The 14,433-nt window shown below is 35.6% G+C and overlaps 2 protein-coding genes across 2 annotated transcripts; one reads left to right on the forward strand and one right to left on the reverse strand.

The window, feature by feature from the left end:
• Positions 1-366: 366 nt before the first annotated feature.
• LOC145616678 (subtilisin-like protease SBT1.4) lies at positions 367-6,309 on the forward strand. The gene is made up of 4 exons (XM_081671440.1): positions 367-383; positions 2,608-3,051; positions 3,791-4,374; positions 5,141-6,309. Exons 1-4 carry the CDS (start codon positions 367-369, stop codon positions 6,307-6,309), a joined length of 2,214 nt encoding a protein of 737 aa, XP_081527566.1.
• Positions 6,310-9,306: 2,997 nt separating this feature from the next.
• LOC145616680 (uncharacterized) lies at positions 9,307-12,320 on the reverse strand. The gene is made up of 3 exons (XM_081671441.1): positions 12,214-12,320; positions 11,972-12,117; positions 9,307-11,906 (listed from the first exon to the last, which is right to left on the reverse strand). Exons 1-3 carry the CDS (start codon positions 12,318-12,320, stop codon positions 9,307-9,309), a joined length of 2,853 nt encoding a protein of 950 aa, XP_081527567.1.
• Between the last annotated feature and the right edge of the window lie 2,113 nt (positions 12,321-14,433).

A 14,433-nucleotide genomic window follows, 5' to 3' on the forward strand; every position in this document is an offset into this window, starting at 1 on the left:
TCGCAAAAACAAGAGAAAAGAAAAATACAAAGCAAAACAGAGCAAACAGAGAGGAGAGAGAAAATACCTGATGAAATTGAAATTAGGGGCAAAGCAATTGAAGTGATTAGACAACAGCCTGCACACCCAATAAATACCAAAGACGGAAATAAAACCGCCCTTCACAGTTATCGAGGAACTTGCTTTAAAACCGCCACCACTTTCCATGTTGCTAACCGTTGGAGCAATTTCTGAATTTCAAAATATTTTCTAGAATTTTCTTTAGGTAATTTTCACTTCCAAATACTTGGAAATAAAAATTAGGGGCAATTGTTGGGCCCATATTGTAATACGATCCGTAACATCTAGGGCATCAGTCCAAGATCAATGGTTCAGCAAAATAGGTAAAACGGCTTGATTGGAGTAAACAAGGAAAGCACCATCATACGTATCAATCAAGAGGATACTTGCCAAAAATACACCTACAGAACAGGGAAAAAGATAAATCAAGAAGATCTTCTTCGTTTTGAATATATTTTGACAATATTTGTAAACCCTAGAGATCCCTAGGTATAAATAAGTGTAATTAGACATTTTGAGCACACATGTACGCACATATACTCTTAATATAATAGAATTACTCGGCATTCATCTACGGAGCTTCGTCCCTATTGAAGAAGGAGGCTAGTCCTTATTCAGTATTGTGTCTCTAAACTTACTCTTTTCATAGTAGAGTTCATTCTGTTTGTTTATTGTTATTTCACTGCTTATCTATTGCTTTATTATTGCTTTATTGCTATTTTATGCGCTTTTGGTAGTATGATTATTATTACCCCTCAAACCTAGCAGATTCTCATATATCCTTGTTGAGATTTGCCTAAACACCCACCCAAATTAAACATTCGTCATCATCAATTCATCACCCAAATTAACTCCTGGTTTTAGAAATATGCCATCTTTTCTCACTTCGATCGCCCTCACTGCCCTTGGTCATACTTTAAAATAAATCACCCAACTTCCATCATCCGATGCGGTCATCCCATGTGCGAGGATTTGTGATTTATAAATTTATTTTCATAATATAGTAATCGCAAATGAATGAAATAATGGAGCAAAGCAAATTAAAGTACAGTAATTGAAGGATAGAATATTTTTTTTTCTTTTTGAGGACATTGAAGGATAGAAACTGAATGAACGTGTATTGCAGTTTTTTTTTTTTTTTTTTGGAATTATTTTGTAAATTACAAAGTCATCCTAATAAAAGGTTTGGATTAGTCAAAATCTAATGAATGACTGAGATTTAATCTAGTATAATGGCTACAATATTATTGTAGCCATTTGAAAACTATCATACAATTTACGTACCATTATTGTTTAGTTTATTCAACTTCGATCACTCATATCAACTTCGTTAATAATGTTTGCAATAACACTAACAACGACGTTGATCAATGATCACCACTATATAAGCACACCCCATGCAAGCTTAAGAAGGCACAATTACATACGTACTCATCTCAATCACACTCAAAAAATGGCAACAACTTTCTCTAAACCCTTCTTTCTCCTCCCACTTTTCATCCTCTTCCTCTTTCTATGTCCTTGTTTATCCATTAAATCTACCTACATCGTCCACATGTCACATTCCCACATGCCAAACGCCTTCGCCTCCGCCCACGAATGGTAGGGCTGTGCAGAGTACGGTCTAGACCGCACCAAACCGCAAACCAAACCGCAATTTTGCGGTTTGGTGCGGTTTGCGGTTTGAAAATTACGGTGCGGTTTTCAAATTTGACCAAACCGCGGTTTTGCGGTTTGGTGCGGTTTCAAAAAAATTTCAAACCAAACCGCACCGCAAACCGTTTTACGATATTATAATATATATTTTTATAAACAAATATAAAAATAAAAGACCATAAATTTTTTTAGGGTAACTAATTTTATTATGAAGTTTCTAGTAGCCGACATCTATCTCTAATTCTCATCTCCTCCCTCCACTCCCTCTTTCTTCTTCCTCTCTAAGTCTCTGTATCAATTTCTACTTTCTTTCTCCTTCAAAACTTAATTTTTGAGAGATCAATAGATTCAAGACCATATAAATTCAGACAATCGACCACCACATGCAATCATATTGCTAATTGTCAGCCTCCACTACAAGATTCACAAAGACATCTAAAGTAAGTAGTACTTTTTAAAAAAAAAAAATTAAATCTTTGTTTAGAAATCTATCATATTCATGTTCGTTTTATACATAGTCATAGATTTTATGTAAGTAATCTGTGTATAGTCTATTTAATTTTAAATTTTGTGCAACTAATTTATTAATTTTTTTTTGGTCTAGTTTGTTCGTCTCATACATACAACGGAGTCCAAGTTCTACGGGGACTCCCCTTGCTGAAGATGTTAATGAGGAAGAATTTCTTGAGAGAGAGGATATGACATAACCTAAACAAGATGATAATTGTGGAAAAACCGCAAACCGCACCGCACCAAACCGTATATTGTGGTGCGGTTTGGTGTGGTTTGTATAGAATTGCGGTTTGGTGCGGTTTGAAAAAATCACAAACCGCAATTTTACGGTTTGGTGCGGTTTGAGACCCAAACCGCCCCAAACCGCACCGTGCACAGCCCTAACGAATGGTACTCCTACATCCTCCACTCCCTCTCCTCCAACACCACCACCAAAGAAACACAACATGAGATCCTCTACACATACACTCACTCTGCCACCGGGTTTGCGGCCCATATCTCGGAATCTCTAGCAGCCAAACTACGCCGCCATCCCTCCGTGCTGTTGGTCGTACCTGACCGGATAGTAAAGGCCGTAACAACCCAATCACCTAGCTTCTTGGGCCTTTCTGATGGGTCGGGAATATGGCCCAATACAGATTGGGGGTCAGATGTTGTGGTTGGTGTTATAGACACTGGGATTTGGCCTGAAAGTCGCAGTTTTCACGATTTGGGATTAGATGAGGTGCCTGCTAAGTGGAGAGGTACCTGCGAGGTTGGCCCTGATTTTCCAGCTAGTTCTTGTAATAAGAAAATCATTGGTGCTCGTATCTTTTACAAGGGGTAAGAATTTTTTTTTTGAATATTTACATATAACCCACAAACTTGCACTAAATCGTGTACTCTCAATATGGACATACGTAGTTAAAAAAAAATAATAATAAAAATTAAAAAAAAAAATAATAATAAAAAATAATAATAATAAAAATAATAATAAAAAAAAATCATGTCTCTCATAAGGTTGTTTCACAACGATTTGAAAATTCAATATTCGGAAATTGAACAAATTACGTCTTTAGGACCATAATTGGACTGGACTGATCGATATATTGGACTAAAACCTGAACCTATCTGGTTAATTAGAACTATATATACAGAGTTTAAAAGAGTTTTGGACTAGATAAAGAAAGATACCGAAACTAAGTTTTCAATTCAGGAACTTATAAATTATGCTCTTGATGGTAATGATGGATGAGGATTGAACACGTGAATCATTTGTTACATTGACTTCTGATACCATTTTAAAGGACCAATGCAATCAAAATTTGTTAGTTTTATACTCTTATCAATATGTAACTTATAAATAAAATGAAAGCACTTATAATTATTTAAGCATGTAAAATGGTGGATGCAATTTTATCGATAATAACATTGAAAACTTAGTGAATATATCATATCACCAAAATCAAGGTGACAATTTTGAAAAGAAGATAGTAGAATGAAGAACAATATGGTTAATCCGCCTAATAAACCCGAATAAAAACGGGAATTCCTGAAATTATATGGTTTGTTGCACTCGTAGGTACGAAGCATCGTTTGGGCCATTAACAGACATAAAATCGGCAAGGGACTCCAATGGGCATGGAACTCACTGTGCCTCAACAGCAGCAGGATCATCAGTAAGTAACGCCGGATACTACCGGTACGCAGTAGGGCAGGCTCGTGGGGTAGCGACGAAGGCTCGTATTGCAGCCTACAAAGCCCTTTGGGGAGGTGGATCAGGGTCACTAGCGGACATAGTAGCAGCCATGGACCAGGCCATTCAAGACGGAGTAGATGTCATATCAATGTCACTCTCTTCAAGTGTGACCGTTGATTATTACCAAGACGAGACCACTGTTGGCGCTTTTCGAGCAATGCAGAGAGGGGTGGTGGTCTCAGCTGCTGCCGGGAACAGCGGTCCCGACTTTTTTAGTGTTAACAATGTTGCACCGTGGATGTTGACCGTTGGTGCTTCTACCATCAATAGGGAATTTCCGGCAGATGTTATACTCGGAAATGGGCGGATCTTTACAGGATCGTCTTTGTTTAACTACAATGAAAGTAGTACTAACAATCTAATGCTTGTTACTGGTCAATCTGGCGGAAGTAGATATTGCTATGCAGGTACATGGATACTTAACTCATGCATCCATTTTCTTTCTTTCATTATATAATATATATATATATATATATATATATATATATATATATATATATATATATATATATATATATATATATATATATATATATATATGTATGTATGTATGTATGCTGCCTCAGTGATATGTTTTATACTTTTATGCAATTATAATGAGGTGGTGTGAAATTTGGAAGAATAAAATTATACTCGTAGTGAATAGATAAAATACAATATAAAATAGTAAATAAAAAAAAAAATAGATATAAGTGAATGAGGCCTTTATTTAAGGTTAATGTTTTTGGATAAAATCAAATGAGACTTTTATTTACGCACATATGTTTAAGGAAAATTTGCGAGAAAGGTCCTTTTAAGTGGTCGACCTTGTGAGAAAGGCCCTTTTATAAAAAAAGGTGGCACAAAAGGTCCTTTTATCCATTTTGGGTTGTGTAGAGGGTCCGTTGACCGAACTCCGGCGTTGACTTTTTTTTTCCGGCCAAAAAATTGCACGTGACTACTTAATCCTCCTTTTTTTTTTTTCTTTTTTTATCCCCCCTTTTCCCCTCTTCTTCCCTCTAATTCCCTCGATTTTTCCCTCTTACCCAATTGGGGTGTATCTATATATTATTGAGTTTATTGAGATATGATATCTATCATATCAAACTAATATACTATCATATCTCAATAGAGTTATAATTAATTGTAGGTTCGACTCATAATTAACTGATTAGTTTTTGTTTAATGTGAAAGGTGAACTTTATAGGTTCAGAGTATCAGGGAGAATGGTAGTTTGTGAGAGTGGAGGAACTTCAGGAGTGGCCAAGAGTTACGCAGTTCAACAAGCTGGTGGTTTAGGAATGATTTTGATTAACTCGGCTACTGATGGTGAACAATTGATGGCTAATCCCTTTGTAATTCCTGCATCTGCTGTGAATTATACCGCAGGAAATCTTATAAAAAATTACATGTCTTCGACATCGAATCCAACTGCCAGAATCATGTTCAGAGGAACTGTGATAGGCCCCTCTCCATCAGCACCGCGGGTGGCAGCGTTTTCTTCCCGTGGCCCCAACCCGATCACACCGGAGATCCTAAAGCCCGATGTCATAGCTCCCGGGGTTAACATCTTGGCCGCTTGGACAGGTGCTTCGGGGCCTAGTGGGTTAAGTTTTGACACGAGAAGGGTGTCGTACAATATTATATCTGGTACTTCTATGGCTTGCCCACATGTGAGCGGTATGGCCGCTTTGCTTAGAAAGGCTTACCCTAGTTGGAGCCCTGCTGCTATCAAGTCCGCAATGATGACTACTGCTTATAACCTCGACAATTCAGGGAACGACATCATTGATCTATCCACGGGGAAGCAGTCCTCGTGGTTTGTTCGAGGATCCGGGCATATTGACCCTAACAAGGCCCTCGATCCAGGACTAGTCTATGATCTTGATACTAGAGACTATATAGCATTTTTATGCTCAATTGGATATGACAATAGGAAAATTGCTCTTTATGTCCAAGACCCGTCTATGATTGATTGTCGTGCAAGGAATTTCTCGAGTCCTGGTGAATTGAATTATCCATCCCTCTCGGCTGTCTTTAAATCTGTCAACGATGTGGTAACATACACAAGGGTGGTGAAAAATGTTGGGAGTTCCGCGAATGCTGAATACAAAGTTAGTGTGAGTGCACCACCTTATGTTAATGTAAATGTTACTCCTACAACACTTGTGTTTAATGAGAATAGAAAAACAATGTCGTATACCATAACTTTCACTAGCATTGGCGAATTTACTATACCAACTAATGGATTGGCTACCTTCGGATCAATCGAGTGGAGTGATGGAAGTCATCGCGTGAGAAGCCCTATTGCAGCTTATTGGCCATATAGAGGTGCTCAAGAAGACTTCTTAGCTTCAATGTAACAAGTTTGGGTCTTGATCCTATGACTAGCTATGCTATTTGGTAAGTTTATATGATGGAAATTGAATAATTTCTTCAATAATGAGCTTGTATTTCAAAGACATATATAATAGCCTCCTTACACGTATGGCTGTTCTACTACATGTAAATTTGTTTCTTTGTAATTTCACTTAATAATGAAATAAAAGTTCCTACATAATACTACGTATATTATTGCAAATTGGAGTATTATTTTAAAAATAGTGATTGGAGTTTATATTAATTCATAATAAATTAATAATCAATATAACCCGTGCAGTTGTACTAATACATATATATCGTGGTCTTAGCTACGGTTTAATTGTTTTGACTGAAAATATTTTTCACTAAAATTTATGTGTGTTTTCCATTTTTTATTATTTTGAATGGCTTTTAACTGGTGAAAATGGAACATGGAAATTAGTTTCCCAAAAATAGGAAAAAAAAATTCTTTTGAAAATAAGAAATGTCATGTTTTCCTCTCCACCTATTTAATTTCGAAGAATATCTCATTCAATAAAAAAAAATTAAAAAAAAATAAAAAAAAAGTCGAAGAATGCAATTATTCTTACTTGTCCTTTCACTTTTGGAGTAAATCAATTTTCAATTCAAATTCTTAATGCAAAGTACTAAGGTCACTAGACCAATCAAAATAAATGAGCATACAAAGCATGGAAATGTATGACAATTTGAAGGAATTCAATATATGAAGTTATAGTTAATACTCTTTCCGTCCCTAAAAATAAGGTCCCATTTGACTTTTCATGATCTCTAAAATATGTCTTAAAATGTCTACCTCTCTATTTTCATGCGCACAAAAATCATAAAAACTTGATATATAATGTGACGAATCCAACAAGATTGCACATAAACATATAATCTCTTATAAATTAACGGGAGTTTATGATCAAATAAAGTTTTCAAAATTTTAACTAAATAAGTCAAATGACAATTATATTTTGTGACGGATGAAGTATTAACCTTGAATTAAATTTAATTCCAAGCCAATCCTCTTTTTAGTTGGTATGATCGTGAATACGGTGGCATTAGTTGTCCCACGTTGGAAATATAGACATACATGATGTCTATTCCGTAAATTTTAGTATGAATCTAGTGGACTACTCTTTTTATTAGATATACTATAGTTTTACAATAACATTTTATTGAATTTTTAAGTAGTTAGACACTTAGATTCTCGTATATTAAGCTAAAATAGACCAGTTATATAGACCCTGTTCTCTTCCGCTTATTTTCAGTTTAGTTACTAATTTTGTGAAACTGATTCTGGTAAGCTAGAATCAGAGGAAAAATGGAGAGAAAATGTAAATTAATTTTGGGAATTTATTATGAGAAAATCTGGAGAAATAATACAGCAGAAAGATATATATAGTTAGTTACAGAATCTAACTAACTTGACAGCTAGGACAAGAGCCATAAATATCTAAGCTATACAAAGAACTTTCCAGAAACAGAGCAATAGAAGCTTCTGTTAGAAGCTTCTCTGATCATCACCCCCCCTTCAAGCTGGAATTGAGGTTGCAGACTGATCAGGAACCACAATACCAAGCTTGAGAACCAAATTCTGATGCTGAGAAGCCCCAAGAGGCTTGGTCATGATGTCAGCCAACTGCATGTTTGAACTAACATGCTCAAGGGTTATAAACCCTGATTCCACATTCTCTCTAACATAATGAACATCAATTTTCAGATGTTTAGTCCTTTCATGCATACAGGAATTTTCTGCAATTTGCTGAGCAGATTTGTTGTCGCAGAACAAAGTAATAGGTGTTGAAGGATGAATATGCAGATCAGAAAGCAAATTATGAATCCAAGTAAGCTCACTTGTGGTATGACTCATACTGTGATATTCCCCTTCAGTTGAACTCTTTGAAACAACCTTTTGCTTCTTTGTTTTCCAAGAAACCAAAGAAGTTCCCAGAAAAATACAATACCCAGTAAGAGATCTGGCTGTATAGGCACAAGTACCCCAATCTGCATCACAGTAAGCTTGAAGCCTCAAGTTTGTATTTGCTGAATAAAACAAACCATGATGTAATGTGCCTTTCAAATATCTCAAAACATGTTTAGCTGCTAGAAAATGGGGTAACCTGGGATCACCAAGAAACTAACTAAGCTGTTGTACAGCATAAGAAATATCAGGTCTTGTCATATTCAAATACAGCAGCTTCCCAATAATCCTTCTATATATCTCTGGATCAGATAACTTCTCACCAATATCTCTGTGAAGTTTTAAACCTTTTGACAAAGGAAAATCAGTAATCTTGTAGTCTGTCATAGCAGTATTCTCAAGTAAATCCAGAATATATTTCCTTTGGTTGAGAATAATACCAGAAGAATCCCTAGTCACTTCAATACCAAGAAAATATTTCAAAGGACCCAAATCCTTAATAGTGAATTGAGTATGCAATTTTGCCTTTAACTGTTGTATCAAGGCCAAACTTGTACCAGCCACCAAGAGATCATCAACATAAGTGAAAACAACTGTAAACTCTGTGCCAGAAGAACATGTGAACATTGAATAGTCATACTTGGACTGAACAAAACCAACAGACAACAAGAACTTTGTGATCGAGTTCCAGATTCCACTGTCTTGAAGCCTGTCTTAAACCATACAAAGATCTTCTTAGTTTTAGTGTCTGACCAGGCTTCACCTTAGTGTAGCCAGGAGGAGGATGCATATACAAATCTTCATCAATATAGCCATGTAAAAAGGCATTATTGATGTCCAACTGGTGTAACTCCAAGTTACAAGCTGCAGCCATAGCAATGATTAGTCTCACAGTTGTAAATTTTGCAACTGGACTAAAAGTATGTCTGAAGTCTTTGCCTTTTATTTGCCTGTCACCTCGAGCAACTAACCTTCCTTTACATCTTTCAACAGTGCCATCAGGATTGAACTTGGTCTTATATACCCATTTACAGCCAATGGGTTTAATACCAGGAGGCAAGTCAACAATATCCTAAGTTCCATTCTTCTCTAGAGCTTCCAATTCTTTATTCATGGCATCAACCCACCTTGGGTCATTCTTTGCCTGATTGTAAGAAGCAGGTTCAATAGTAGATAACATATTTGTCAAGCTAGGCAACTCTGAAGCAGGCAAAGAAGAAAGAACAGGACACTGATATACATTAAAACTGGAAGAAAGAGAAGAAGTTGGAGCAGCTGGAATACCAGCAGTAGGAATAACAAAACCTTGAAGCTTAGAAGAAAGCTTCACAGGTCTGGAAGAACGTCTGACAGGTTGCTCAGGCTGAACTGAAACAACTGGAACAGAACCAACATCAACAGAACCAGTAGACTCAGAATTCTGGTTATTTGAATTTTCAGACATAGAATGAACAGATTCAGTATGTTGATCAGATATAGGAACCATAGTATCCAATGTATCTGAACTAGAAGAAGAATTTTCATCAGGAAATGGTGGAATATCAGGCTGAAACACAGCTGGATTCACCAAACCACCAGTTGAATCAGGAGAAGAAAACTGGTCAGAATGAACAGAAATAGGTTGATCTGTCTTGAAAGGAAATACTGATTCCACAAATGACACATCCCTGCTCAAAATGACTTTCCTATCCACCAAATTATAGAGCTTATAGCCTTTATGTCCATAAGGATATCCTAAAAAGACACATTTCTTTGCTCTGGGAGCAAATTTATCAGAAGTTTTGACAGCAGCATAACACAAACAACCAATAACCTTCAAGTGAACATAAGAAGGTGGAGTTTTCATCAACCTTTCATAAGGAGTCTTCCATTGCAAGACAGAACTAGGCATGAGATTAATCAAATAAGTAGCACCCAAAAGACAATCACCCCAAAATCTAATGGGAAAACCAGCATGAAACCTAATAGCTCTAGCAGTTTCAAGAAGATGCTTATGCTTCCTCTCAACCCTACCATTTTGCTGTGGACAACCAGGAATACTTCTCTGATGCAAGATACCTTTCTCAGCAAACAATACAGAACAGGCATCTTGAAAAATCTCAGTACCATTATCACTCCTAAAAACTTTGATAGAAGTTTGGAACTGATTTTCAACATAAGCAATGAAATTCTTGATTATAATAGGAACTTGAGTTTTGGAATGAACCAAATGAGTCCAAGTAACCCTAGATGAATCATCAAGGATTGTCAGAAAATAATGAGCACCAGTCAAAGTGCCTTGCCTATAAGGGCCCCAAAGGTCAACATGTACTAACTCAAAAGGAAAATAAGCATGAAATTTTGACAGAGGGAAAGGAGATTTATGAGCTTTAGCAAAAACACATGATTCACAACAGAAATCAATTGATTTATTAGAATCAAAAGGAACAGTCAGTTTGGACATGTTCTGTACAGAAATATGTCCTGGCCTAGCATGTAACAAACTAAGCTTAGGAATAGATGTACTAACTTGCAAAGAAAATACATCAGAAGTTTTATTTGAGACTGGAAAAGAAGAGCAACTGAACTTGTATAATCCAGCTTGTTTTGACCCAATAGCTTTAATTTGCTTAGTTGTAGAGTCCTGAAAAACATATGAATCATGCTTAAAAATAGCAGACAAGTTATTTTGTTCAACAAGTCTACCAACAGAAAGGATATTGTGTTTAAAATCAGGAATAAGAACATTTTTGAGAGAGATTTCAGGAGTTAGAACAACATATCCTATATGAGTAACATGTTTTGTATGACCATCTGGTAACCCTACTATAATAGGCTTAGACAAAACATGACATTCAGCAAATAAAGACTTATCACATGCCATATGGTCTGTAGCACCAGTATCAACTATCCAATCAGATGATTGAAAACAAGCCAAGACAGAATTTGCATTTGAAACAGAAATGATACCTGCAAAATTCACAGCAGTACCACAAGGATCAACCACATCTTGTTGCTGTCCCTGCTTCCCTTTCATCATCTTCACCATCTCTTTTGCCACAACAGCAACTAAAGCAGAATCAATATGAGGATCTTTGCCTTTTGAGGAATAATCATCAAAATCCAGAGGTGAATCAGTAACTTCCATCTCAGAAACATTAGCAGCCATCTTAGACGAACTACCTGCACCAGATTGCTTATTGCGCATAGCAATATACCACTCAGGGAATCCATAAAGCTTAAAACAGCCATCAATAGTATGACCCGATCTCTTGCAGTGATCACACTTGCGATCAGACTTATCAGATTTGAAACGCTTAACATCTCGTTTTCCAGATTGAGATGCCTGAGTATTCTTATAGGTAGAAAACGCACTAGTCTGAGAAGACAAATCAACTTTCTCATTCAACTTATGCTGCCTTTCAATCTGTAGAAGCATGTAATATGCCCTATTTACAGTAGGAAGTGGATCCATACTGATGATGTTAGTTTTGGCAGCATCATAATCTCTATTTAATCCAGCAAGGAACTGAATTAACTTCTGCTTTTGATCAGCAGCCAAGATCTTCCGAAGAATACCACAAGTGCATTTAGCAAGAGCACCACAATCACAATCTGGAAATCCTTCCAGTAGTTGAATCTCATCCCAAATTCTCTTCAGTTTAGAGTAATATTGAACAATTGAATCCGATTCTTGCTCAATAGAAATTAACTTCTTATGTAAATCAAACAATTGAGGTGCATTGGATTGACCATACCTCTAAATTCATCATACAGTTGGTGTGCAGATTGTTGAAGAATGAATCCTTCAGAAATCAACTTATCCATTGAATTCAGCAACCAGGATTGCACCATATAGTCATTGCGAATCCACTTCTGAAGATCAGAAGAATCAGATTCAGGTCTGCGACAAGTTCCATCAATGAAACAGAGCTTGTTCTTAGCTCCAAGCGCAAGACGAATCGACCGATTCTAGGTAAGAAAATTGTCTCCATTGAACTTATGAGCTCCAAGATGTTGATCAGGTTGATCACCAGATCCAAGGAAAAACTTGTCAGTATATCCAGCATTAACAGATTGCGGAATCTGAGATTCTTGAGCCGCCATTAAAATGATCGAAGAATGCAGTCGAAGAAACAAGTTCAATCGAACAGAGCAATCGATCAAAGAAGAAGAAATCAATCGATGAAACAAGTTCAATCGATCAAAAAATAGACCTCAATTTCAAGAAAATTGAGCGAAAACAAGAAATTCAATCAAGAATTTCAGCAATTCGCTGAAAAATATCAATCGAAATCAAGCGAAAATCAATCAGAATCGAGCATAAGCTCTGATACCATGTGAAACTGATTCTGGTAAGCTAGAATCAGAGGAAAAATGGAGAGAAAATGTAAAATTAATTTTGGGAATTTTATTATGAGAAAATCTGGAGAAATAATACAGCAGAAAGATATATATAGTTAGTTACAGAATCCAACTAACTTGACAGCTAGGACAAGAGCCATAAATATCTAAGCTGTACAAAGAACTTTCCAGAAACAGAGCAGCGCAATAGAAGCTTCTGTTAGAAGCTTCTCTGATCATCAAATTTTCTTCTCTCATAAACAATTTAGTTCCGTTCAATTCAGTTTGTAAATTAAAACAGGCCCGTAGTAACCTCAGTATGGGATATATGATCTTATCTTATTGGGAAGAAGAGAATTTATATAACAGTTAGTGATTGGTGGAGCTTGATAGTAACATAATTAAATTAAATAATATGCAAAACGTGTTACCGCCCATAATTCGATAAGAATACGTAAAGGTTGTGTTCTGTGTGAAATGTCCAAGACACCTGTGTACCTTACAATAAAGCAAAAAACCGAAAAGCTACATGAACTGATGAACACTCCTATTTTGTTACTCCGTACATTGTTCTTGTTATAACTATGTGATTTTCCCGAAAAAATAAAAAACTATATGATTTTTTTCCACTGACAAACATGCATGACGTTACGTACTTAACGTTATATACATTACACAACAAACTTGTTTTATATTCATTTTCACAACTCACCATTGTTGTACTGTGGTCACCAATGTAGTGAAGGAATATCAAGTGTATCATAGAAAGATATTTCAGAAAAACGTTTTACAAATAGAATTGAAAGAGGTGCAAAACGTTTTAAGCTCACATTTCCTCGCCTCAATTGCTACTCATCATGCACTTAGCTTTCATATGGTTTACAAATAGAATTTTTTTTCTTAATTTTGAGACAGCTGACTGATAACTATTGATGGAGAGTAGAGACTCGTTACATCGTACGTGCATGAATACAACCAACTTATTTGGTAAATATTTATTGGACTGTACTCTTGGGTTAGTACAATTGAAAAATAAATTTAGCAGAAAAATAAGGTTAATTGAACTTTGGTTAAACTTATGACTGAATATATTTTATACTATGGGCCCTCCTCATACCCTGCGCTTAGCTCTTGATATTATGTTAGAGGACCAACTCAACCAAAAGCTTAAGCTGATGGTTGAGGCACAGGAATAGGTTTTATACTCTATCAAATTTGAAGTTATCTTAATGACCATTAGTGATAACGAACTATGCTAAAGATTTCATGTTAATTTTATTAAAAAAGAATATAATACAAATACAGAGTAATTTTTGGGAAAGAAATTATTTTTCTCTCTAATCTTTTGTAGCTGTTGATTTTTTTTTAAAAAAAATAAAATTAAATTGATAAATTCAGTAGTACATATACCATATCAAGTTTGATTCATGATGTTGTGAAATGGCTTAAAGTCCTTAAACGTACGATTAAATTTTCAATTATTTATTAATAGTTACAAAGATATATCTACTAATGTGTTTTCTTCACCTTATTAAATCTGAATGTATTTGAACATATTATATCTTATTGAAGTTATTGGAACTTATTTGACCTATAAAAAATAAGAAGGCCGCCAAATAGGGAGTAAAAAAAGTATAGACTCAGGGTCTGTTCTCATATGTTTATTTTCAGTTCAGTTTAGTTTAGTTTAGTTCAGTTCAGTTTAGTTTAGTTTAGTTTAGTTCAGTTCAACTCTAATAAGTTCAATTCAGTTCAGTTCAGTCCCTAATTTCCTTCTCTTATAAAATATTCATTTCAGTTTAGTTCAGTTCAGTTCAGCTCAAATAAGTTCAGTTCAGCTGAGTTAAATCAATGAGAACAGGTCCTAAATGTGATT

Source organism: Chenopodium album, chromosome 26, assembly GCF_948465745.1.
Source record: "Chenopodium album chromosome 26, dcCheAlbu1.1, whole genome shotgun sequence".
Taxonomy (NCBI): domain Eukaryota; kingdom Viridiplantae; phylum Streptophyta; class Magnoliopsida; order Caryophyllales; family Amaranthaceae; genus Chenopodium; species Chenopodium album.